At 49.2% G+C, this 25482-nt stretch overlaps 1 protein-coding gene across 4 annotated transcripts in view; it reads left to right on the top strand.

The window, feature by feature from the left end:
- The window catches only part of BICD2 (BICD cargo adaptor 2), a 52868-nt gene extending 27648 nt beyond the window's left edge, over window positions 1–25220 (top strand). Inside the window, exons 2-8 of one of the 4 annotated variants that reach the window (XM_089912969.1) lie at window positions 10580–10792; window positions 17305–17457; window positions 17796–18230; window positions 18869–19876; window positions 20123–20274; window positions 21601–21811; window positions 23252–25220. In XM_089912969.1, coding sequence (XP_089769095.1) covers window positions 10580–10792; window positions 17305–17457; window positions 17796–18230; window positions 18869–19876; window positions 20123–20274; window positions 21601–21811; window positions 23252–23572 — 2493 coding nt within the window. In that variant the 3' untranslated portion in view covers window positions 23573–25220. Of the gene's footprint in view, window positions 1–10579; window positions 10793–17304; window positions 17458–17795; window positions 18231–18868; window positions 19877–20122; window positions 20275–21600 lie in introns of all 4 variants that reach the window. The other 3 variants (XM_022564561.3, XM_089912970.1, XM_022564559.3) reach the window with 3 other exon arrangements.
- Window positions 25221–25482: the final 262 nt, after the last annotated feature.

Below are 25482 nucleotides of genomic sequence, written 5' to 3'. Positions count from 1 at the left end.
TGGTCAGAAGAAATTCAGACAGGTTGGCTGAGTGACCAAGGGCATAGATAGTCTCCACTTCTCCCAACTTCAACCTCCTGGCCTGTGAGCTGGGGTAGTGAGCATAAGGGTGAGGTCTCCAGGTATGATGCTTCAAAGACATCCAGGTTGTTGTCTTAGCTTTATTGAAGTATAAGTGAAATACAATAAATTGCATATATTTAAAGTATTCAGTTTGATAAGTTTTCGTATAGGTGTATACTCATGAGGTCCACAGTGTGATCGAGATAATGAAGGTATTCATCATTCCCACGTTTCCTCATCCCCATTTGTAATTTCTTTCCTCCTCATCCCCAAGCGACCATGACATATACATTTGTTTGCACTTTCTAGTCTTAAATAAATGGAATCATACAACACATACGATTTTTTTTTTTTGGTCTGGCGTAATTTTTAGATGTACCTTTGTTAATGTGCATATCAATAGCTATTCCTTTTTGATTGCTGAGTAGCATTCCATTGTGTGGCTGCTCCACACTTTTTTTTTTTTTCCCACACTTTTAAAAATCTATTTTCCTATTGATGATCATTGGGTTGTTTTGAGATTTTTGTTTTGTTTTGGCTGTTACAGATATACACATTCCTATATGAGTCTTTGTATAGACAATATGCTTTCATTGCTCTTGGGTAAATACCTAAGAGTGGATGGCTATGCCATGTGTCAGATGTATGCTTAACTTTTTAGGAATCTGCCAGATTCTTTGCCAAAGTGGTTGTACCATTTTACTCTCCCCATCAGCAGTGTAGGAGAGTTCTAATTGCTCCACCCTCATGCCAACCTTGATAGGGTCAGGCTTTTTTTTTTTTTTTTTTGCGGTACGCGGGCCTCTCACTGTTGTGGCCTCTCCCATTGCGGAGCACAGGCTCTGGACGCGCAGGCCCAGCGGCCATGGCTCACAGGCCCAGCCGCTCCGCGGCACGTGGGATCTTCCCGGACCAGGGCATGAACCCGTGTCCCCTGCATCGGCAGGCGGACTCTCAACCACTGTGCCACCAGGGAAGCCCTTCTTCTGCCCATGTTTTATTGGGTTATTTTTCTCACTGAGTTTTGAGAGTTCTTATATTCTGGATACAAATCCTTTATCAAATGTCTGATTTGCAAACATTTTTTTCCTAGTCTATGACTTGTCATTCTCTTAACTTTCCTAACAGCATAAATTTGTAGTTTTGGAGTCCAGATTACCAGTTTCTCCTTCTGTGGGTCATGTCCAAAGTCACCAACATTTTATCTTGTTTTCCCGTGGAAGTCTTATATTTTCAATGTTTAAGCCTATGATCCATTTTAAATTACTTTTCATATGCTGTAAGGTATGGATTATAGCTCATTTTTTTATATAAGGATATTCATTTATTCCATCATCATTTGTTAAAAGATTATCCCTTCTTCACCAAATTGCCTTTGTACCTTTGTCAAGTCAGTTGGCCATATGTATGGGTCTATTTCTCAATTCTCTGTTCTGTTCAGTACCTCTGTTTGTCCATCTTTATGCCAATAGTATGCTCTCTTAATTACTGTAGCTTTATAATATTGAAATCAGTTAATGTTAGTCCTACTCCTTTGTTGTTCTTTTTCAAAGTCATTTTGATTGTTCTAGGTCCTTTGAATTTCCATAGGAATTTTAGAATGAGATGTTCAATTTCTACCAAAACAAATACTGGGATTTTGATTGGCATTGTGATGAATTAAAAGATCCACTTCTGGAGAATTGACATCTTAACAATATTGAGTCTTTTGGCCCATGAATAGGTATGTCTCTCCATGATTTAATTTCTCTCAGCAGTATTCTGTAGCTTTTAATGTATAGGTCTTGCACATCTTCTGTCAGATTTAAGCATAAGCATTTAATATTTTTAATGCTATTGTAAATAACATTTAAAATTTTTTCACTTTCTGATTGTTCAATCCTAGCATATAGAAATAAGCTTGATTTTTGTATATTAATCTTGTGTCTTGCAGCCTAGCTGAACTCACTTATTAGTTCTAGTGGCTTCTTTGTAGAATTCTTTGGATTTTCTATACAGACTGTTGTGTGATGTGTAAATAAAGACAGTTTTACTTCCTCCTTTCCAATCTAGATGCCTTTGGTTTTTCTTGTTTCATTGCACCGTAGGCTGGGAACTCCAGTGCAAGGTTGAACAGAACTAGGGAGACTCAGTTTTTCGTCATTAAATAATATTAGCTGACAGGTGTTTGGAAGATGCCCTTTATCAGGCTGAGGATGCTCCCTTCTGTTTGCTGAGAGTGCTTATCAGGGATGAATGTCAAATTTTGTCAGGTTTTCCTGCATCTTTTGAGATGATCCCATAGATTTTCTTTTTTTGTCTTAATATACTGAATTACATCGTTTTTTTTCTAGTGATTGCTAATCAACACTACATTCTTTGGATAAACCCCTCTGGATCATGGTTCCTTATCCTTTTTATATATTGGTAGATTTTTTTTGTTTTGTTTTGTTTTGTTTTTGTTTTTTGTGGTACGTGGGCCTCTCACCGTTGTGGCCTCTCCCATTGCGGAGCACAGGCTCCGGACGCGCAGGCTCAGCGGCCATGGCTCACGGGCCCAGCTGCTCCGCGGCATGTGGGATCTTCCCGGACCGGGTCACGAACCCGTGTCCCCTGCATCAGCAGGCGGACTCTCAACCACTGCGCCACCCGGGAAGCCCAGTTCTATCAGTCATTCCCTGCTTTTCAGTTTTCTGAAAGAATCTGTGTACAGTTGGATTTATGTCGTTCTTAAATGTTTGGTAGAATTCACCAGTGAAGCCATCTGAGCCCAGAATGTTCTCTTTGGGGATTTTAACTACACATTCAATTGCTTTAGTACATATAGGACTATTCAGATAATCTATTTCTTCTTGAGTGGGCTTTGGTAGTTTTTGTCTTTCAAGGAATTTGTCCATTTCATCTAAGCTGTCATGTTTGTTGGCATAAAGCTGCTCATGATATTCCCTTATTATGCTTTTTAATGTTTGTGGTGCTCCTTACCCCCACCCCAGTTATTCTGGCTAGAGATTTATCAATTTGATTAATCTTTTCAAAGCACTTGCTTTTGAATTAATTTATTTTATCTATATTTTTTCTATTTCATTTGTTTCTACTCTGATCATTATTACTTCCTTTTTTTCGTTGAATTTCATGTGCTCTTCTAGTTTTTTGTTTCTGTTTTTACTTTTTATTGAGGAAAAACATACAAAGCACAAAGCATAAGTGTGAACTGCCAGATGCTGAACACACCCATATAACAAGCACCCAGATCAAGAATCAGAACATCTCCAGCCCCAGAAGCCTCTTTCAAGGGCCCTCCCCCAACCCAACAGTCACCACTGCCCTAATACCAGCAGAGATTAGTTTTACTTATTCTTGGAACTGTATATATAAATGGAATCATACAGTATATCTCTTTTGTGTCTGGCTTCTTTCACCCAATATTATATGAGATTCGTCTCTGTTGTCTAAATAGCAGTAATTCACTCATTTTCATTTCTGTGTAGTATTTCGCCATGTGACTATATCATAATTTTTCCTTCTGTTGACAAAACTTGGGAACTTTCTGGGTGTTTTGTAAATAATGCTCCTATAAACACGCAGGGTCAGAGAACAGGTGTGTGCTTAGTGTTAGTAGATAATAGTTTTCCTAAGTGGTTGTACCAGTTACACTTCCACCACCAGAGGATAAGAGGTCATGAGGGTTTTAGGCAGGGCATAACAATATGTGTCCTAGTCCACCATCCTGCTGTCCAGTGTTTGTTGAGCAACAACAAACAGTGAATACACAAGCACACAGCTGAAAAGAGAGACTGGGGCTGGCTGAACTCTCATCACCTACCATGTGGGCCCAAAGACTAGCCGTAAACAAGAAACAGCTCCTCCCCTAAGTAATACACAGTCTATAAGGAGGGTTTAAAACCATGCTCCCAGTGGGGTTTATAGGGTCTGTGTTCAGTACAGAATTTGTGTCTGGGACATAGAGGTGAGGAACATGGCAGCCACCAAGCAGGACTTGAAGGCCTTCATCCCTCGGTCTGTAGAAGGCCCAGAGAACGTTTGGGCTAAGGCCTGGAGGAGTGTTGTCTGGAGAAGACAAAGCATGGTGAGCTGGGGTGAACGTGGGGCTCTTAGGAGCTTTGCACCTGGGGCCTAGGCTCTTAGCCTTGTGAGCCTCAGTCGTCTCATCTGTTAAAAGGGCTTAACCCCACAGGGCTTTTAGCTGTACCTTGAGCTTTGTGTCCATTACCTGGTCTAGTTTTTAAGATGGAAGTGAGGTTATTGATTGGATTGGTGTTTGGTTTTGTTTTTTGGGGTTTTTTTCCTGTAACATAGTCATTTAGTGCTATAAATATCCTCCTAAGTCCTTGCTATAGTGGCATCCCACAAACTCTCACATTCATTTCATTTTCATTTAGTTAAAAATACTTTCTAGTTTCACTTTTGATTTCTTCTTTGACCCATGTGTTGGTTACGTGCCAAATATTTGAGGATTTTCTGGAGAGCTTTACATTATTGATTTCTCATTTAATTCCCTGTGGTTAGAGCAAATTCTCTGTATGGCCTGAATCCTTTTGGGGCATGTTTAATGGCCCAGAATATGGTTTGTCTGGGTAAATGTGTCATTGAAAAGAATGTGTGTGCTGCTGCTGTCGGGTGGGAGATTCTACACATGCCAATTAGGTCAACCTAGTTAATAGGGTTGTTCATGTCTTCTGTGTCCTTACTGATGTTCTGTCTACTTGTCCTATGAAATCTTGAGAGAAATATGAGGAGTTGGATGTTGAACTCTCCCAACTATAATTTTGGATTTATCTATTTCTCCTTGCAGTTCTATCAGTTTTTTAAAAATTCTATAGCTACTCTGATGTTTTTTTTTTAAGTTGTCCTTTCTTTTTATGTATGTATGTATGTATGTATGGCTGGCTGTGTTGGGTCTTCATTTCTGTGCGATGGCTTTCTCCAGTTGTGGCAAGCGGGGGCCACTCTTCATCGCGGTGCACAGGCCTCTCACTATTGCGGCCTCTCTTGTTGTGGAGCACAGGCTCCAGACGCGCAGGCTCAGTAGTTGTGGCTCACGGGCCTAGTTGCTCCGCGGCATGTGGGATCTTCCCAGACCAGGGCTCGAACCCGTGTCCCCTGCATTGGCAGGCAGATTCTCAACCACTGCGCCACCCGGGAAGCCCAGTTCTATCAGTTTTTGCTTCATAGAATTGTAAGGTTCTCTTTGTGACTTAGACTCCTTTTTTTGGCTGTGTTGGGTCTTTGTTGCTGCGCGCAGGCTTTCTCTAGTTGTGGCGAGCGGGGGCTGCTCTTTGTTGCGGTGCATGGGCTCCTCATTGCAGTGGCTTCTCTTGTTGCAGAGCACGGGGTCTAGGAGCGTGGACTTCAGTAGTTGTAGCACGTGGGCTCGGTAGTTGTGGCTCACGGGTTCCAGAGAGCAGGCTCAGTAGTTGAGTTGCTCCACGGCATGTGGGATCTTTCCGGACCAGGGATCGAACCAGTGTCCCCTGCATTGGCAGGCAGATTCTTAACCACTGCGCCACCAGGGAAGTCCCTAGACTCCTTATTATTATGAAATGACCCTCTTTGTTGCTGGTGATATTCTTTGCTTTGAAATCGACTTTATCTGATATTAATAGAGCCATTCCAGCTTTCTTTTGATAAGTGTTAGTGTGGTTTATCTTTTTTCATTCTTTAACTTCTTTGAACAACTTTAATGACTTTATTTATTAATATAATTCACTTACCATACAATTCACTCATGTAAAATGTATGGTTCATTGGCTTTTATATTCAAAGTTGTGCATCTATCACCACAACCAATTTTAGCACATTTTCATTAGCCCCAAAAGATACCCCTTTAACTGTCACCCACTCCAACCTCCCAACTCCACCCCCCGCCATGGGCAACCGTTGATATGCTTTCTATCTCTATAGATTTGCCTGTTTTGGACATTTCATATAAATGGAATCATAAAATATGTGGCCCTTTGTGACTAGCTCTTTTCACATAGCAGAATATTTTCAAGGTTCATATATGTTGTACCGTGTATCAGTAATTCATTTCTTTTTATTACCAAATAATACGCTATTGTATGGATAGCCCACATTTTATTTATCCCTTCATCAATTGCTGGACATTTGGGTTGTTTCCACTTACTGGCTGTTATGAACATTTGTGTACAAGTTTTAGTGTGGATATATATTTTCTTTTTTTTCTTTTTTGAGTCTATACCTAGGAGTGGAATTGCAGAATCATATGGTAATTCTATGTTTAACTTTCTGAGGATCTGCCAGGCTGTTTTCCAGAACAGCTGCACCATTTTTCATTCCCACTAGCAATGTATGAGGGCTCCAGTTTTTCCATACCTTCACCAGCACTTGTTATTTTTCTTTTTTTTAAATTTTATTTTTCAATTATATCCATCCTAGTGGGTGTGAGGTGCTATCTCATTGTGGTTTTGACTTGCATTTCCCTAATGTCTGCTGATGCTGAGCATCTTTTTATGAGCTGATTGCCTTTTTCTTTATATGCTCTGGATACTAGACCCTTATCAAATGCAAAATTTAAAAATATTTTCTACTGTTGTATAGGTTGTTTTTTCACTTAATAGTGTCTTTAATACACAGATTTTTAAATTTTGATGAAGTACAATTTATCTATTTTTTTCTTTTGTTACTCATGCTTTTGGTGTCACATGGAAGAACCCATTGCCAACAAGGTCATGAGGATTTATCCCTATTTTCTTCTGACAGTTGTAGTTTTAGGTCTTCCATTTAGGTCTCTGATCCATTTTGAGTTAATTGTTATATATGATGTAAGGAAGAGATCCAGCTTCATTCTTTTGCATGTGGATTTCCATGTGTCCTAGCACCATTTGTTGAAAAACTATTCTTTCATCACTGAATTATTTTTGCACCCTTCTCAAAAATCAATTGACCACATATGTGAGTGTTTATTTCTGGACTCTTCTGTTCTGTTGGTCTATATTGTCTATCTTTATGCCAGTACCACACTGTTTTGATCACTGTAGCCTTATATTAAGTTTTGAAATCTTAAGTTTGAGAATTTCAAAACTTAATATGAGTCCTCCCACTGTGTTTTTTTTCAATATTGTTTTAGCTGTTCTGGGCCCCTTTCAGTTCTGTATAAATTTTCATTTCTGCCAAAAAAGGTCATTGGAATTTTGATAGAGATTGCATTGAATCTCTTAATTATCTTTTAAAGGGATTTACATAAGAAGAAGAACAAGTCTTTTATATTTACTCACGTAGTCACCATTTCTGGTGCTTTTAACTCCTTGTAAATCTAGATTTACATCTGGTATTGTTTTTCTTCTCCTGAAGGATTTTATTTAGCACTTTGTAATGCATATCTGCTGGTGATGAATTCTTACAGATTTTGTATGTCTGGAGTCTTTATTTCACTCTGTTTTTGAACAGTTCTCACTGGGTATGGAGCTACAGTTAATAAGTTTTTTGTTTTGTTTTTTCAAGATGTTGCTCCACTGTCTCCAGGCTTGTCAGAGAAATCCTGTGTCATCCTTATGCTTCCTTCTCTATAAGTAGTGTGTCCTTTTTCCTCTGGCTGATTTTAGTTTTTTTTTTTCCTGCATCACTGGTTTTAAACAGGTCTGTGATATGTTTAGTGCAGTTTTCTTCTTATTTCTTGTGCTTGGAGGTTGATGAGCTGCTAAGATTTGTGGATTTATAGTTTCCATCAAATTTGGAAAAATTGCGGCCATTATTTCTTGAAGTTTTTTTTATCCTCATCTCTTCCTCTCCCATAGGGACTCTTAACTACCCATGTGTTGGGCTCCTTGCAGTTATCCCACAGCTCGCTCACACTGTGTTTGGTGTTTTAGTCTTTTTTTTGTCTATGTGTTTTACTTTGTGTAGTCTTATTGCTGTTTCTTCAAGTTTACTAATCTGTGTTGTGCAGTTTTCCATTAGTCGCATCCAGTGCCCCTTTCATCTCACACCTTGTAATTCCATCTCCTCTACCTTTGGTTGCTGCTTGGCATGGCTCAGTGTTCCTGAGTCTGTAGAAATCAGTCCCGCCCCGTCTCCCAGCTCTGTCACTGTGTCACTCTGTCCTCTCCTTTCCTCGTGGACTGGCTTCTCTGCCCCTTTGCAGGCCCAGTCACCAGTGATTGGGTGCCAGGTTCTGGGTTTCACTGTGTTGGGAGATGGTGCGGTTGTTCCTGTGTGTGTTCGTGTGCTTTATTCTGGGATATAGTTTGATCCTTTCAGGTTTTGCCCTTAAGCTTTGTTGGTCGGGACCAGAGAGCATTTCCCCAGCTCCACTTTGCCCTGACCTGCAAGGGCTCTACCTGCTGCCTGTGGGTTAGGGCTTCCCTCTTGCTGGTAGGAACAAGTGCTGCTTACAGCCTCTGTCCCTATGGGTGGCCGTTTCCTGGCTTCGGTGGCTTCCTCACAGGCTTGCACTGACTGTCCCCTGCGAGGACTGAGGGCCCCTCTGTTCAAAGGTCTACTGCCTTCACTGCCTTGTCCACTCACTGTCTTCCAGTACCACCTCCTTCTCTCAGTCCTGCCAGGCCTCAGTTTCTTTCTGCATGGTGGTTGAAGTTCCTTCCCGGAGGAGTGGGAGGGTGTTATGGAGCTTACCTGTGCCCTGCCTCTCACTGTCTGGTGTTCAGTGACTTGAAAACTATTGCTTAGTCACATAAACTTCCCAGTTGTTTTTAGTTTTCCACATGGGAGGGAGATCCAGACTCTGTGAGTGTCTTGTCTTGGCAGGGAGGTGTAAGTCTCCAGCTCCATTGTCTTTGAAAAGCTGCCTGGGTGCTCATTTGCCCCAGGCTGGGAGCCGGGTGGAGGTGAAGATTCAGGCCAAGGTGTGAATGTGTGTGTGTGTGTGCGCGCCCACGCGTGTTTAGCCATCCCACCTCAGGATAGCCTCTGAGGATGACATGGTGCCTCAGGAGATGTCGGTGCTCCAGCTCGAGATCCAAGGGCGTGTTCTGCTCTGCTTACCCCGTTAGGCTTGTCTGGAGTTTTGGAGAGACACCCATGACCTGGCTGATGCTTTCCAGTACACCTGCCCCATGGGTTGGGTTCTTCCTGCACTTCTGCCAAGTTCTGGTTCGCCCAGGGCTGGTGTGCAGCTGGGGGTTGGGGCTGCCACCCAGGATACGGCAGGTCCTATGTAGACACAGATTTGTACTTTAGTCTTTCCCTGGGACCAGGATGGAAGAGGTGGAGGACAGCAACAGAAATCATAGAGCTGAGCTGACTTGATTTAAAAAGGAGCCTGTGTCTTCACAGAGCAGGTTGTCAGTGGCTGAGAGCAGATGAACAAGACTCACTCTTGGGAGGGAGAGCAGTTACCCTGACCATACCCTACCCTACTTTATTTAGCCAGTCCCCTGCCAACAGAGAAACAAGACACTTTCTACATTTTGATTTTTTATATTACAAACAGTCCTGCTCAGTAACATCCTTATACATGGCATTGCACGTTTTCCCAGTTGTTTTCTTGGACTAAATTCCTAGACTTCATATTAAATAATAAGTGAATGAAAATGTTTCTGTTTCTCTCAAGAGATAAAGCCATCATTTTCTTTGCTCTTTAGGAGCCCTCTCTCTTTTATTTTTCTTCTGTGAGCCAGGAGCCCTGTAAAGAGACAAGGTCTCCCCTCAGAGGTCTGCATGGGGTGGCCAGTGGGAAGGGAGCCCCTGGGGAGGACACACACTACAGGCCTATGTGGGTCACGTCCTGGCTACTGTGGTGGTGCAGGGTGAGAGGGAAAGAGAAGCAAAAGTGCTTACTAGGGGCCGTGACACCTGGGGGGACACGGCACGATGGCAGGTCCGAGCCAGCCGGGACCTGGGGCATGGACTTGGGCAGGCCAGCACCAATCCTGGTTGTACTTGCCCATGGGGGCTCCTCCCTGAGCCAGCCACATGCTCCTTTGCCTCTTACAGCCCAAAGCTCTTGCTGGGTATGGGGATGGTGGGTCCTCTCCCCTCTGGTATTTTTATCTCTGTGCTCAGGCCCTGGACAGGTGGGCAGGGTCTCCTGACTAGGACACACATGGGGACCTGTTGGCTGATTCTGAGTGTTCTGGTTCACCCTCCTGTCCCCTCACTTGTGCCAGGCTTGGGCTTCCACCTTCCCAGGCCTCCCCAGGCACAGGTGTCTCCCAGGATGAGTGAATCAGGATCAGGCAGGGGAAGGGCACTTCCCTGAGTCTCGGTTTCCATATCTGGAGGGAGACCTCAGACCCACCCTGGTTCTGGGGGCTTCCCTTCCTGGCCCCGAAGTGGGGCCAATCTGCTGATGGGGGCCACACTGGCAGAGATGGTGGCTGGGGCTTCCTATCCCTGCCTCTCCCCAGTTCCTCTAGCCCGTCCCTCTATCCCATCCCACCAGGGCTCCTCATTAGCCCCACTCCCAGCTCTTCTGTAACCTCACAGCCCTCGTGTAGCCCTTAGGTATCTTGCTCCTCCTGTGTCCCCCTCTTCCCCCACGTGTCTGGCCACAGGGTTGCCTCCAGGCTCCCTCTCAAGAGCATCTCATCTCCTGCAGGCATTTGGACAGGCCCACACGAACCATAAGAAGGTGGCTGCGGACGGCGAGAGCCGGGAGGAGAGTCTGATCCAGGAGTCAGCTTCCAAGGAGCAGTACTATGTGCGCAAGGTGCTGGAGCTGCAGACAGAGCTAAAGCAGCTGCGCAACGTGCTTGCCAACACGCAGTCAGAGAACGAGCGCCTGGCCTCAGTGGCCCAGGAGCTGAAGGAGGTAAGCAGCAGAACTAGGGTGGGCTGCTTGACTGGGTGGGTGGGAAAACAAGCCAGTGCTTCCTGGGGGCAAGGCCACCCACAAGTTGTTCCACTCCCAGCCCAGTTTTATGTGGTTCATGGTGGTCCAGGAAGGGCTGAGGGTGGCAGGATCCCAGCTCTGCCCTTGGGCTGATGTGAATCCTGGGTTCCTCATGTGAACAACAGAATTATAGTGTCCACCTGCCAGCTCATGACAACAAAGTCAGAAGGGACCACCACAGATAGCTCCTAGGATCAGCTTGGCCCCTGACAGGGGCCTGGCCATGAGAGGCGTGGGCCGGTGGAGAGGGGAGAGCAGGCATCTAGTGCCCTCTGAGAGAGGTGGGAGGGTGGACCACCATTCACAAGATGGGGTGGGACAGCATCAGGGGAGCAGCAGAAGTCTACATGAGCTGCAGTCCTGGCTGTGGCCTTGGGGGGGGTCCCTGGTTGTTAGAGCCCACAAGTTCTCATTAGGAAGGGCAAGAGGCCTTGTTCTGGGCTGTGGGAAGACCCACTCTCTGGCCTCTATTCTCCTGGGTTGGGGCGGGGGGGGGAGCAGTGACAGGTGACCAGAACAGCAGATGGTTCTGAGCGGTGGGCAGCTCTGAGGTCGACACCTCAGATGTGAGGATGTATGACAGTCAAGGTCCCACAGGGCTGGGAGGGGACACTGGCAAGGTTTGGGGCAGAGCCCAGGATCTGGCAACAGTGGGGAGTAGTCACCCACCCTGGTTTGGGATTAGAGATCACCAAGGCTTGTGGGCCTGGGAGGAACTTGGCTGGATCCAGGGGGAGTGCATGATCTCATTTCCTCCCACAGGAGCATTCTAGTCAGGGTGGGGAGAAGGGGCCATCGGAGCTGTAGATTTGACCACCCAAGTTGGAGACTAGACTCTTTGCTGGCTAAGCACCCTTTTCCGGAAGAGCCAGTAGAGGTGCTCTGCCCAGTCCAGACTCATTCTGCTCCTTCCCCCTTCTAAAAGGGGGCAGTCAGGAGCGTGGTGGGGGACTTGCTGACTACTGGCTTTGGTGTCAGGAAATGAGCTCAGCCAGTCCCACACACTGCTATTAAAGAGCAGGTCTGGTTGGGCCAGGAGTCCTGCTGTTCCTGTTAGTGCTTCAGGAGGAAGCCTTCCACTCCCCACCCCCATACATCCTCAGTTCATCTTTCTCCTGAGGCCCCACCTGTGCCCCTGATCACTGTAGGAGCTCTGTAGGATCACTGTGGAGCCATGCCAGGTTCTTGGTTGGAGTGGAGGCTCTCCATCACTGCCTACTCAGACTAGAGCCCTGGTCAGTGTCCCCATGATTGCTGGCTCTGTCTGTACTCCGCGCCCATCCCACTCAAGTTACTCTTCTGCTGGTCCTGGCCCTGCTGCTTCTGCCTGAGCTGCTCTGCTGAGCTCCTCCATGGCCGTCCCCCATCCTACAGGAGGCTTGCACCAAGGCTCGGGCCTGGCTGAGGAGCCTGGATCATGAGGACACAACACCAAGCACTGTCCCTGATAAGCACCAACCTGTACCTGTCTTGGTGTGACCCAGCCGAGGAGGCTTTGCACAGTCGCCATAGGAGATGCCCCTTCCACAGAAGGTCATTTCCCTCCCTGTGCCTGGTCCTGCTGCCGTCCATGTTCAGTGACTGATGGGCCAGCTGTGCTGTGCCCTCTGACCCCCACCCCCATCCCCATCCTTCCACCCTGCGATAACTGGCTTAGGGGTTCAATCCCCCATGCCCAACTCTCCAAGAGGAACTTGTGGCCTCCATCATGTGACACGTGTAGCAAACATGCTCAGCATGTGAGACAGTTCCAGCTACCCTATAACTTGTCCTCTCAGTGATGCTGTGGGCATCCAGTTACTTCCCTCATCTCACAAATTGGGAAGCCAAGGTGCAGAAGGTTTGGCTGCATGCCTAAAGTCAGTGGGTCCTGACCTCTGCACTGTGAATGGATGGGCCCTGTCGACTTCTGTCCTGGGACATGGCCTTGGGCCCCATTTTGCAGATGGAGAAGCAGAGACCCAAGGAGCTGGGCACGGCCACAGCTGGCTGGAGGCAGAGTCAGGTCCTTGGCACATGCCAAGGCCTTCCACGGATTTGCCTTGGGAATGGAGGAGTGAGGGCGTCCTGGCGAAGCAGGACTGTGAGTTGTGGAGGGGTCAGCAGCATCTGCCCAGTGGGACCCCCCACTAGGAAGAATCTTTCTGTCCCATTGGACCCTGGCCTTGCTTTCCTGGTGGACTCTGCACATGTCAGGCCCTGCACAGGCCCAGGAGTAAGTGACAAAGATGTCCCAGCAGAAGTCATGTCGGTTGTCATCTCCCCTGTCCTGGCTAGGAGCCAGGAAAAGGCTTATTTCCTGCTGTGGTGGCATCTGGGCCACCAGGAGCTGCTGGAAGAAAGCAAGGTGTTTGGCCACAAAGTGAGGTGGTGGGTGTTGGGTCAGGGGCAGCAGCCCCATGCTCCAGCGTGGAGTGGACAGGCTTGGACAGAAGGACACCTGGCTCCAGAGCCAGGGCATGGAGTTGTCACATGGGCAGACAACCCAGAGGTTGCTAATCATCCAAATTCCTCACTTAATAATTCTGCTTTCCACCCAACCCTGGTATACAGCTCAGTCTGGTTTTCTACCGCTTTACAGCAAGGACAGCCTTTCCACTGTTTCTTGTTCCCTCCTAAGGCCTTACTGGGAGCACTTCTAACTAACATTCGTACCTCTTCTAGTGTTATTTTGTGATGGTATATGCATTCCCTAAGGCAGCTGAAGATTTCTCTGTGACTCTTCTCTGAGCCTCACCAGAGTCACCTGAAACGATTACATTTCTACCAATAGTCTCAAGGCAGTCTGGCCTTTTCCTGTCCTCCTCAAAGCTCTTCCAGCTTCTGGCCATCCCCACCTCCACAGCCACTTCCACATATTCAGGTATTTGTTACAGCAATGTCTTTTTCCTGGTATTAAACCTATATTTGTATATTTGTTTTTTCGGGCCACCATAATAGATTGCCACAGACTACTGGCTTAAAACCACAGAATTTTATTCTCTAAGATTTTATGTATCTGAAATGAAGGTGCTGGCAGGACCGTGTTCCAGGTGGAGCCTCTCCAGCTTTTGGGTGCTGGCAACCCTCAGTGTTCCTTGTCTTGTGTTCACATTGCTCCGATCTCTGCCTCTGTCTTCACCTTCTCCCTGTGCAGGCTCCACAGCTCTGACAGGGCTGGGGCATCCCTCCCACCTCCACCCTGGCCTTACATGGGGCCACAGGCCTTTCCTGGGGCTTGGGCTATGGCCTCATGGCTAAACGTCTTGTCCTTTCCTCTGAGGGAAAATACTGACCAGCTTTGGAGCGCTCCTGTGCAGGATGGTGCTCCCTCCCTATGCCTTAGTTCCAGCTGTGCCGTGATGGGGCTTCTGCAACATGGGGTACTGGCTGCTCTGCATTCCAGACTCCCAGACCTGACTTCAGTACAACACCCCTCCTCACTTACTCAGGGCCTCACTCAGCAGTAGCTGACACCAGTTGGCAATGTGTGTGCTGTGCGTGGGCGACTATACACGTGCCTCAGTGAACAAGACAGAGCCTAGAGCAGCACCTAGCACAGTTGGTACTCAGTAGTGAAGGAGTGGGTGATGCCCCTCGGGGCGGTCGAGCACCAAGTGCAGTGCCAGTATGGAGACAGCGCCAGTGAAAGGTTTTCTGAGCCACACAGGGAGGCCACATGTTGTCCAGGTCCGTTTCTGTGAAAGGCAAATCCACAGACTGAAAGCAGATTGGTGGTTGCTAATTGGTGTGTGGTTTCTTTTTAGGGTGATGAAAATGTTCCAGAACAGGTAATGGTGCACAACTCTGAGTGAGCTATAACCACTGAATTGTACACTTTCAGTGGGTGAACTTCATGGTATATGAATCATATCTCAATAAAAAAAACAAAGACGATTCCTGTGCAGGAAGACTGTGCAAGGGTTCAGCTCAGCAGAGGTTTCTGGTGCAGCCTGGGCACATAGGTTCTGGGGTGCAGAGGGCTTCGGCCTAGGCAATCAGGCTGGCCCGTGGTCTTATCTCTTTCTGTCTTCTTTCTGTCCACCTTGGGACCACTTGTTTTATTGAGGGGAGTTGTTAAGTTTTAAATAGAGCCCATTTACATTGTTCGTGACCAGCAGCTGCCCCTGCCCGCTGCCCCTGTCTCACCATCTTACCTCCTGTGTCCTCCCATACTGAGAGTGGGCAGGTGGTCTCAGCAGGTGCATCAGGCCAGAGCGGGCTGAACCACAACAGGTGGGCAGCAACCAGCTTGCCTTACACAAGGTGGATGCAGCAAGCATGGTTCTTGTATAGCCATCATTGTGTTAGCGAGGACTCTACAGAGAAGCAGACCGATAGGGGTGTGTGTGTATAGAGAGAGAGATTTATTGTAGGGAATTGGCTCACTCAGTTGTGGGAGCTGGCAGATCCAAAATCTGCGGGTTGTGCCAGCTGGCTGGAGGCCCAGGGAAGAACTGATGTTACAGCTTGAGTCTGAAGGCTGTCTTTTTATTTTCCTCAAGGCCTTCAACTGACTGGATAAGGCCCACCCACATTATGGCACGTGATCTGCTTTACTCAGTGGGTCTACTAATTTAAATGTTAATCCCATCTAAAAGATACCTGAATGGCGACATCTAGGCCGGTGTTTGACCAAATTTCTGGATGCCAGGACCTAGACGAGCTGACACTAAGATTAACCATAACAGTCAGTTGGGTGGTTAACAAGGGAAATGGCCAGAGTCGAGGTGTATGCAGAACTTCGTTAGGAAGCAAGTAAGTATATGTTTCTTCCCATTGCCACTCACACTGTTATTTTGTTTATTTTTGCCTAATAGGAGTTTTGCTTTCCGGGGGCCTTGCATTTCTCCAGTCAGTAACTTGGTGTCTGTTTTTTCTGGTGTTGGCTCTTGGGTACCTCCTTGGGTCACTTATTGAGAAGACTGCATCAGTCCATTTACTGGAGATTTTGGTAGTGAGCGTTTGTCAGGAGTGCTTGATACATATAATGACTCACTCCCCTCTCTGTTGCTTTCCTGAACTTTTTTTCTTATTGGTCCTATTTCATTTTACCAATCCAACATTGCTGTTCCGTGTGTACCTATATGGAATCTTAGTGTATGCACGGATGTGATCACAAGAAACCTCAGCGCCAGCAGAGAGGCCTGTGTGCCGGGTGAGGAGGACAAGGTGAGCTATGGGGCCCAGTGGGTGATGGCGCTTCTAGCCGAGGGTCCAGGCGGGGTGGTGTTGGCCTGGGGGGGGTGTTAGATCTCTGCAGGCATGTGGGGGAAGCTGCTTGGATTGTTGGGAACAGGGATGTGGGGAGAGATGGAGAGTTTGTCTAGGGGATGATTCTGCCCCCATGGCACACTGGCCATGTCTGGAGGCAGTTTCAGTGGTCACAACAGGGGTGGGGGCTGCATCCAGTAGGCAGGGCTCAGGTTGCTGCTAAGCATCCTACAGTATACAAGACGGCCCCAGAATGTGGGCCAAGGGACCCAGGTCCTGGCACACGGCGCATAGTAGCAGCCAGTTGAGAATTCCCACCAGTCTTGATTGCACAGTTAATGACAGGTCTGCACTGGCCTCTCTCCGTGCATGATATTTGAATCCTCAAGGCACCTCGGAGGCAGGAACTCTTTTTTTAACAACTTTATTGAGATAATTCATATCCCTTACAGCTCACCCACTTAAAGTGTACAGTCGTGGATTTTAGTATATTTACAGATTTATGCACCATCCCAAATCAATTCTAGAATATTACATCATTCCAAGAAGAAACCCCATTAGCAGCCACTCTCCATCCCATCTTCTCCCTGCCCCCCAGCGACCACCCATCTGCTTTCTATCTCTGTGGATTTGCCTATTCTGGACATTTCACGTAAGTGGAATCATACAATACAATACATGACCACTAACACCTCTTCTTTTACTCACGTTGTTTTCAAGATTTATTTGTGTTACAGCATGTTATCTCATCAGTTGGTGGACATTTGAGTTGTTTCCACCTTTGCTATTGTGAATAGTGTCTGAACATTTGTGCACAAGATTTTGGTGGGCATGTGTTTTCCTTTCTCTCGAGTGCTTGCCGAGGAGGGGCATTGATGGGTCAGATGTTAACTCTGTGCTGAACTGTTCGAGTAGCTGCAGACTGTTTCCACAGCACTGCACCATTGTACATGCTACCAGCAGCATGTGACCGAGGAACTACTTTGAACCCCATTTTACAGATGAAGAAACCAAGGGTCAGAGCAGGCTGAGATCCTGCATTGTTCACTGCAATACCTCACAGCCCAGGGCCCCAGCTCCTCGCCAGGTGGCCACATCGGGCACCAGAGCAGGCCTGGGATTCCAAGTCCCAGCTATATGGCCACTATGGTGGGCCTGGCTGCACTGAGCTCCTTCTGCCCCAGGGGTGGTGTCGACCAGCTAGGGCAGGCTGCTCACACCTGCCTTCCTCCTGGCAGATCAACCAAAATGTCGAGATTCAGCGTGGCCGCCTGCGGGATGACATCAAGGAGTACAAGTTCCGGGAGGCCCGCCTGCTGCAGGACTACTCGGAGTTGGAGGAGGAGAACATCAGTCTGCAAAAGCAGGTGTCTGTGCTCAGGCAGAACCAGGCAAGTATCTGGGCTGGGCAGGTGGGACAGGTAGGTTGGCTCTGGGCCACGGCCCTGGCTTAACCCTCACTTTCACTAGGCAACATTTTAAGTCACCTGACAAATTGGCAGTGTGGATGTGTTCTGATTTCCGTGGCATCTCTGGTGATGAGCAAGTCTCATGCTTCTGCACTGTTCATACCACGTGCACGTGTGTCCCAGGTGTGGGCTGACCATTTCCTGTGTGCACCTCATGCCTGTAACCCTCTAAGCATCTGTGTCTTCCCAGCTGTGCAGTCAGCACAATGGTGCTTCTTCCCCATTCTTCAGGCATAGAAGAGTGTTGACCTCTTTCACAGGTGGAGTTTGAGGGTCTCAAGCATGAGATCAAGCGTCTGGAGGAGGAGACCGAATATCTCAACAGCCAGCTGGAGGACGCCATTCGGCTCAAGGAGATCTCGGAGCGGCAGCTGGAGGAGGCGCTGGAGACGCTGAAGACAGAGCGGGAGCAGAAGAACAGTCTGCGCAAGGAGCTGTCGCACTACATGAGCATCAATGACTCCCTCTACACCAGCCACCTGCACGTCTCCCTGGACGGCCTTAAGCTCGGTGATGATGCCGAAGCCCTGGCCAATGGCTTTGAGCACGGTGGCCTGGCCAAGCTGCCGTTGGACAACAAGACCTCCACGCCCACCAAGGACGGCCTTGCTCCACCTTCCCCCAGCCTCGTTTCTGACCTCCTCAGTGAGCTCAACATCTCTGAGATCCAGAAGCTTAAGCAGCAGCTAATGCAGGTGAGCGGGTGGGTAGCCCCACCCCACCCAGGTCTTGTCACAGCCCCGGGCCTTGGGCCCACGTGCACCATTCCCACCTCCACTCCTGTCCCCCATGGTGTTGGCCAGACCTGCTCGTCACCAGGACAGCGCTTTCCTGACACTTTGTCAATGCTATGCACCTTCTTTTACTTACGTTTCTTTTACGTAGGTAATTCTGTATTGTTAACCTAAGTGGAATTGCAGCATTATAGGTGGAAGGTGCCCAGAGAATTAGGTTTCTGGTTACAGGTTTGGGCACCATCAGAGGTTTTCTTATGTCCCTCTGAGGTCCCTGTGTGTAGTTTCCCATGCTGTGTCCTGTAGACACGTCACGTCAGGGTTTCCTACCCCGACTGAACAGAATCCCAGGGTCTGCACCACAGCCCCTTGGTTCACTACGTGTCTCTGAGGAGGGACTCACCAAGCCCCGCAAGCATCTGGGCAGGGGGAAGAGCCATCATAGCCCCACACATGACACCTCCACCCGAATTTATCACAGAGAGGCTAGCAGGGTGATGGTCATGGCATGGATGGGGTCACTCCTGGGACTGTCCAGGGGTCTTCTGAGCGCAAGTACTTCTGTGGGCTGTTGACGGGCCTTTTCTGTGCCTTCGCAGATGGAGCGGGAGAAGGTGGGCCTGCTGGCAACGCTGCAGGACACACAGAAGCAGCTGGAGCAGGCCCGAGGGGCCCTGTCGGAGCAGCACGAGGAGGTGAGCCGCCTCACAGAGAACCTGAGTGCTCTGCGGCGCCTGCAGGCCAGCAAGGAGCGGCGGACAGCCCTGGACAGTGAGAAGGAGCGAGACAGCCATGAGGATGGTGACTACTATGAGGTGGACATCAATGGGCCTGAGATCCTGGCCTGCAAGTACCGTGTGGCCCTGGCAGAGGCTGGTGAGCTTCGGGAGCAGCTGAAGGCGCTGCGCAGTGCACACGAGGCCAGCGAGGCCCAGCACACCGAGGAGAAGGGCCGGCATGAGGCCGAAAGCCAGGCGCTCACTGAGAAGGTCTCCCTGTTGGAGAAGGCCAGCCGCCAGGACCGCGAGCTCCTGTCCCGGCTGCAGATGGAGCTGAAGAAGGTGAGCGACGTCGCAGGCGAGACACAAGGCAGCCTGAGCGTGGCCCAGGACGAGCTGGTGACCTTCAGTGAGGAGCTGGCCAACCTCTACCACCACGTGTGCATGTGCAACAACGAGACGCCCACCCGTGTGGTGCTGGACTACTACCGAGAGGGCCCGGCTGGCGCCGGCAGCTGCAGCCCTGAGACCCGGGGGCGTCGCTCACCTGTCCTGCCCAAGGGGCCGCCTGCCGCAGAGGGTAGGGCCAGGGACAGCAGCCCCTCACCTGGCTCCTCACTGCCCTCGCCCCTGAGTGACCCACGCCGGGAGCCCATGAACATCTACAACCTGATCGCCATCATCCGTGACCAGATCAGGCACCTGCAGGCAGCTGTGGACCGCACCACAGAGCTGTCGCGGCAGCGCCTGGCCTCACAGGAGCTGGGCCCAGCTGCGGACAAGGACCGGGAGGCACTCATGGAGGAGATCCTGAAGCTGAAGTCGCTGCTCAGCACCAAGCGGGAGCAGATCACCACGCTGCGCACGGTGCTCAAGGCCAACAAGCAGGTGTGCATGGCGCTCGGGTCCATCAGGGGTGGGCACGTGGGCGGGGGGTTTCTCACCCTCCCTGGCCTCCTGTCCCGTGCTGTTCCTGCTACTTAAGGAAAGATGTGAGAAAACCTCACCTCAATGCTGTGGGGAGGGGCTGAGGCCTTTGAGAGGGCTGGCTGGGGCCTTGGTCTGTGGCACTGAGGCAGCAGACCCCTCCTGACGCCCCTCACCTGCCCGTCTTTTGCATCTCTGACCCCCTAGACAGCAGAGGTGGCCCTCGCCAACCTAAAGAGCAAGTACGAGAACGAGAAGGCCATGGTGACCGAGACCATGATGAAGCTGCGCAATGAGCTCAAGGCCCTCAAGGAGGACGCGGCCACCTTCTCCTCACTGCGTGCCATGTTCGCCACCAGGTAATGCTCACCGCTCCTTTCGCTGCTCAGCAGCCCAGGGGCCCAGTTTTGTCTCCACTTTACGCCTAAGATGAGAAAGTTTGAAGCAGAAAGCTGAAAGTGTGGGTCCTTATGGCCAGGCTGGAGGCATGAGCTTCGAAGGAGAAACAGGCAAGTGGGCAAGCCAGTGATAACAAATGAGTTTGCCCCCAGAACTTGGTGGGAAGTTCATGTATTTAGAAGGAAGGTTTCCCTCCCAGCAGGGGCGGGGTCCCAGTGCTGCCCCTCTGACCCTACCAGTTAGAGTTTGTGGGGGTGGTGGGCGGCATCTTTCTTTAGGCCAGTCCTGTGGTCAGGAAGCCGGGCAGGTGCAGAGCTGGAGGCTGCTTTTGGGGCCTGCTTCTGGGTGTTTCCCTATTCAGAGAGGCATGGTGCTATCTGCTGGCCAGTGTCAGTCAGGGTTGGGAGGCTGAGGCTCTGGGTTAAACAGTGTTGAAACTGAGCTCAGGGCCTACTTTGCCTTGTGCTAGGGTGCTGGGCACTCCCTGCATTTCAGCGATGTGGGAAGAGGGGGCAAAGACAAAGAAAGAAGCTTCCAGGCCTCTCTGGAAGCTTTCTTTCCTCCTGGGCAAAGTGCTTGGGAAAGCTCTCAGTTAGTCCTCAGCACATAGTATGTTGACCCTTGCTTCCTCAACTTGTTTTATTTAAAAGCCTGACTTCTCAGATGGTGCCACGATTGCAAACCTCGGGGCAAGGGTTAAAACTTGCTGATGGTCCTTGGCCTTGGTGGATGGGGGTGTAGGGTGGGTGTGCCCATCATCCCCTTCACCCAGGCCGCACTCCCTCCCTCAGGGACAGACCCAGGATGGGCATTTCTCTCCCAGCTCCTTACCTAGTTGGGGAGCATGTGCCACAGCTCAGCAGATACTAAAATAGGGCTGTTTATGACATCCACATGTGCTTTTCCCAGGCTCTGGTTAGCCATTTGTTCTAGACTTACTAAGCACCTACTGTGTGCCTGGGCTATTCCGGGAGCAAGCCAATTCCTGCCCTCGGGTTTATCCCCACATCCTGAGAGCCAAGTGATATCACACCTCCAGCCCGCTGCCCCTGAGCCACCTGGAGGCCTTGAAGGGCAGCCACCACCTCCTTTAGTGAAAACTGGCTTCAGAGAGCCCCTCCCAGAGAAAGCCAAACCTCAGAGGGGCACATCCTCTTCGTTTCTAGCCCAGTGAGCAGATGGGGTCTGCTCACCTTCTGGAGCCCTCAGTACGGGAGCCATGATCATACACGCCGCTGGCTCTCCCAGGTCCTTCAGCCACGCTCTCGCCTCTTGCGTCCCCGCAGGTGTGACGAGTACATCACACAGTTGGATGAGATGCAGCGGCAGCTGGCAGCTGCTGAGGACGAGAAGAAGACACTCAACTCGCTGCTGCGCATGGCCATCCAGCAGAAGCTGGCGCTGACCCAGCGGCTGGAGCTGCTTGAGCTGGACCATGAGCAGACCCGGCGAAGCCGCGCCAAGGCCACCCCCAAGGCCAAGTCTGGTACCCCGAGCGTAAGTCACACCTGCGCCTGCGCTAGTGACAGGGCTGAGGGTGCTGGGCTTGCTGCCCAGGTGCTCTGTGGCGAGAAATATAACGTTTACTGCGATTAGGGCCGCAAGGGTACACGCTGCAGCTAACCTGCCGCCTATCACCTGTCTGCTTCACCTCAACTAACCTGGCAGCAGTGGGACCATGGTGCTAGGCTGGTCTTAACTGTGACTAATGCACAGAGGGAAGAATTTAGCAGAGGCAGCCTGCTTCTCCACCTGGACACTGCAAGCTTTGTGTCTGTTTCTCACCCCTCGGGACCACCCTTCACAGCAGCTGCTCTCTTGGAGGGGTGGTCAAGGTGGGGTTGGAGACATGTGTCCTCACGAAAATGTGGCTTCCCAGGGCCCGCGTGCCATTGGCTCTCACTGGGAGGGGCAGAACTTGCATTGAAACTTGCATGTTCCCTGCATGTGTCTAATGCAGTTGTACTGCCCCGGCACCCAGAAACCAGTGTTAGAGGTTCCGGCCTGAATCCCAGGTGCGGCCTCGGAGGACACTCTGTGCTTGGTACAGATTACGGAGACAATTATTTTGTAGTTTGTGCGGCATCTCGTTACAGTTTATATTTGGGACAGAATTACAGAATTCCTTCCCCTAAACCCAGAGGAAGAGCAGCCCTGTGGCCCATGTCCTCCAGCCCAGGCGTACACGTGCTCAAGAGGCACAGGCACACCTAACCACACCCCAGACCAGAGCTCAGCAGCCTCAGCTTCTCTTTCTGAGATTTGTACACTTGTCTGGTGGCCTGCAAGGTGACAAACCGGCAGGCCAAAGGCTTGGGTTTTTTCTAATGGGAAAAACTTCCCAAGTGCCTGGCCAGACCTCTGTCCTCACAGGAAGCCCATCCTTTTGTACTTAGAGTGTCCCCAGCTTCCAGTTGGATTTTTTCACTCTCTGCCCATTATCAGGCCTTCCTCTCAGGGGGCTTCAGACTACAAGAAACAGGGCTGTGGAAACCCCCAACCTGAGCTTGAGTTACCAGCGGGCCAGGCTGAAATGAGGGACTGGGTCCCACACCTATTAACTGAAGCCCGGCCTGGTGTGGAAAGGGAACCTTGAATGGACCCAGGGCTAGTTTCAGGATTCACGGTAGGAGGAATATGGTTCTTGATCATCAGTGCAATTCCAGAGGTGGTGACAGGCAGGAAAGGCAGCCATAGTACTCCCCCATGCTCAGAAGCTGCACCCACACCAAGAGCTTTGGCAGCCGAACTTCTCTCAGTGTTTCTCTCCATGTCATCCTTGGGGCCCACCAGCCATGAAGGTGCAGTCTCCCTGAATAGCTCTTTGCCTCCTCTCTCTGGGGCCCAGAGGGGGAATTTTCATTGTCCCTGCACACAGGTATCTGCCCCCATTCCACTCTTTCCCTTAATTCCCAAGCATGTCTCAATTCCCACCAGATGCCAGGTGCTACCCAGACCAACTTGGATTTGGCAAACTGCGGAGTGAAGATACACAGGATGGACCATACCTGTCCCTTCTGTGTGCCTATACCCAGCTCCAGGCTGTTTTGCAGATGGGATGTCAGGTCTTGGATTCCCCTCCCACTTGAGAAGATGTCAGGCCATCTCCCCTCTGCAAGCAGGACTTCCAGGGGCATGGCTGCCTGCTGGCGCCGCATACTGCTTCTGCCTCCTTGCCAAGCCTGGCACACAGCTTCTCTCCATACTTGTAAAGTAAAGGGTCTTCATGAGGTACTCGGGGCCAGCGGCGCCCCCTAACACATGCAGGTCTTCTCTGCTGCCAACTAACACACCCATGCCCTCACAGCTCGGTGAGAGCTTTAGTTGTCTGACGGGTGACCGGTTCTAACGTTGTCTTGTTTTCTCCCATTTTCAGCTGTAGAGTAGCTGCTGGGAGGACTCGGCCGCCGGCCCTGTCACACTGCAGCCCCCTCCCCTCCTCTCCCATGGGCCCACGCAGAGGAAGGAAGGGCAGCCTAAAAGTCCACTTAGAAACGTTTTTGGATATGCTACTGCAATTCTTTTCAAAATAGCATTCCCCAAGTTTTTAATGGCAGAGGAAATAAAAGCTTTAATGTTGAGAATGCCGGCAGCTGCTGCTTGGAAAGGCCTTTGTACAGGCGCTGAAGAACCTGCTTGGACAGCGACCACCAGGCTTGCTTAGGAACCCTCTAGAAACACTCACCACTGGGGTCTCCCTGTTACAGATACTCCTTTTTTACCCAATCCACCTGTGCACTTTTGATATTTTGATATTATATTTGCTTCCTTCATCCCTGGCGTAGAGATGGTTTCAGATGCCGTAGTCTGTCTCGTGGTCCTGTAGCTCCCAACGGTGTGTTGATCTGTTATCAGCACATGGCACAGGTGTGTCCTCCTAGCGTGTAGCTCTAGATTGTTTAGGTGGAGGCTTCAACTTGGTAAGGAGCCCGGCTAAATGTATCCATGCTGTGGTTCAGCAGCCTTTTAATTATACGGCATTGTGGTTCATGTTTGAAATTACAGATTTTAAATGCCATGTTCATTAAGAAATCCAGGGTATTCGGATTCTGGGGTTTTTCATATTGTATTATTATTATTCTTAGGAATAGTTCAATGTAACAAGAAGAAAACTTGACCTTTGCTCTGGTTAAACAGTAAAAGGCACTTGAAAACAAAAAGATAAATTATTGAATGAGTAGTATTACCTACAAATTCCAGAGTTTTCTGGGTTTTAGGACATTGTGAAGCATGACTGATTAACAGAATTTTATACAACTGTACCAGTGAAATTCCAAATTGGAATTGTTTTGTTACTCCGGTTGTTGTGCCAAATTGTGGTACACTTAGAAAATTCTACAGTCGTCGATTTTTAGGGTGTTATATTTCAACGCCTTTTTGTTAGTAATCATTGCCAGTAGTGCCTTCATCAGTTTAGGGAGGTGTTCCAGCGTAGTTTATTCTCTAAAATGGACAGTGAAGAGCTAGTTGGGAATGTTGAAGGCCAGTGTGGACCAATCAGTGTGAACAGGTGCACACCTTCTAACCTGACCCTGGGCATCTTCATTGAGGGAAAGAAAACAGCAATTGTGCAAAATTCTGTTAGTCAGTGATTCTTTACTGTGCAGATCCTTGCAAATTCAGGGGCTGAGAAAACGAAAGTGAACACAAACCTTGAGTGTGCTTTGGGAACCAAATGGACTTCATGGGACAAGCTAAGCAAGCTATGTGAACAACACGCCACGTTTGTGAAGAGTGGGGCGGGTGGCAGGGGAGCCGGCACCGTCGGCCTCGTGCATTGGGGTGAGGGCTAGCCATAGTATTCTTTGCAAATGTGAGAGAGAGACATTATATATTCTCTTGCTTGGTGTAACTAATCACTGTTAATTTCAGGAAACAGAAGTCACTAAAGCTCCTTGGCAAACCAGATCTGTGTCCTGTCCTGATTTGCTGAGTGAGGTTGTGCAAGTGGTCAAATTGGTACTCAAGGAGGAGGAAGAAAAAGTGTCCTCTCTCCTCCAAAATACAGGACAAATTATAATAATATAAGTAGCAAGAATAGAAGAATTCTGTTTCCTGGAATAAGCATTTTTATTCCTAGTTGTAGGGACCCCTATTTTTACCTTCTCTTACAGTGTTGATTCATAAGAAATAATGTTACATTTACAAAAACTTCATCTGTACGGGGT

Source organism: Delphinapterus leucas, chromosome 6 (genome assembly GCF_059928025.1).
Source record: "Delphinapterus leucas isolate spDelLeu-1000000601 "Yukka" chromosome 6, BTC_Dleu_Yukka2, whole genome shotgun sequence".
Lineage (NCBI taxonomy): Eukaryota > Metazoa > Chordata > Mammalia > Artiodactyla > Monodontidae > Delphinapterus > Delphinapterus leucas.
The sequence above is the reverse complement of the archived record's forward strand: the minus strand, read 5'-3'. Positions and strand labels throughout refer to the sequence as shown.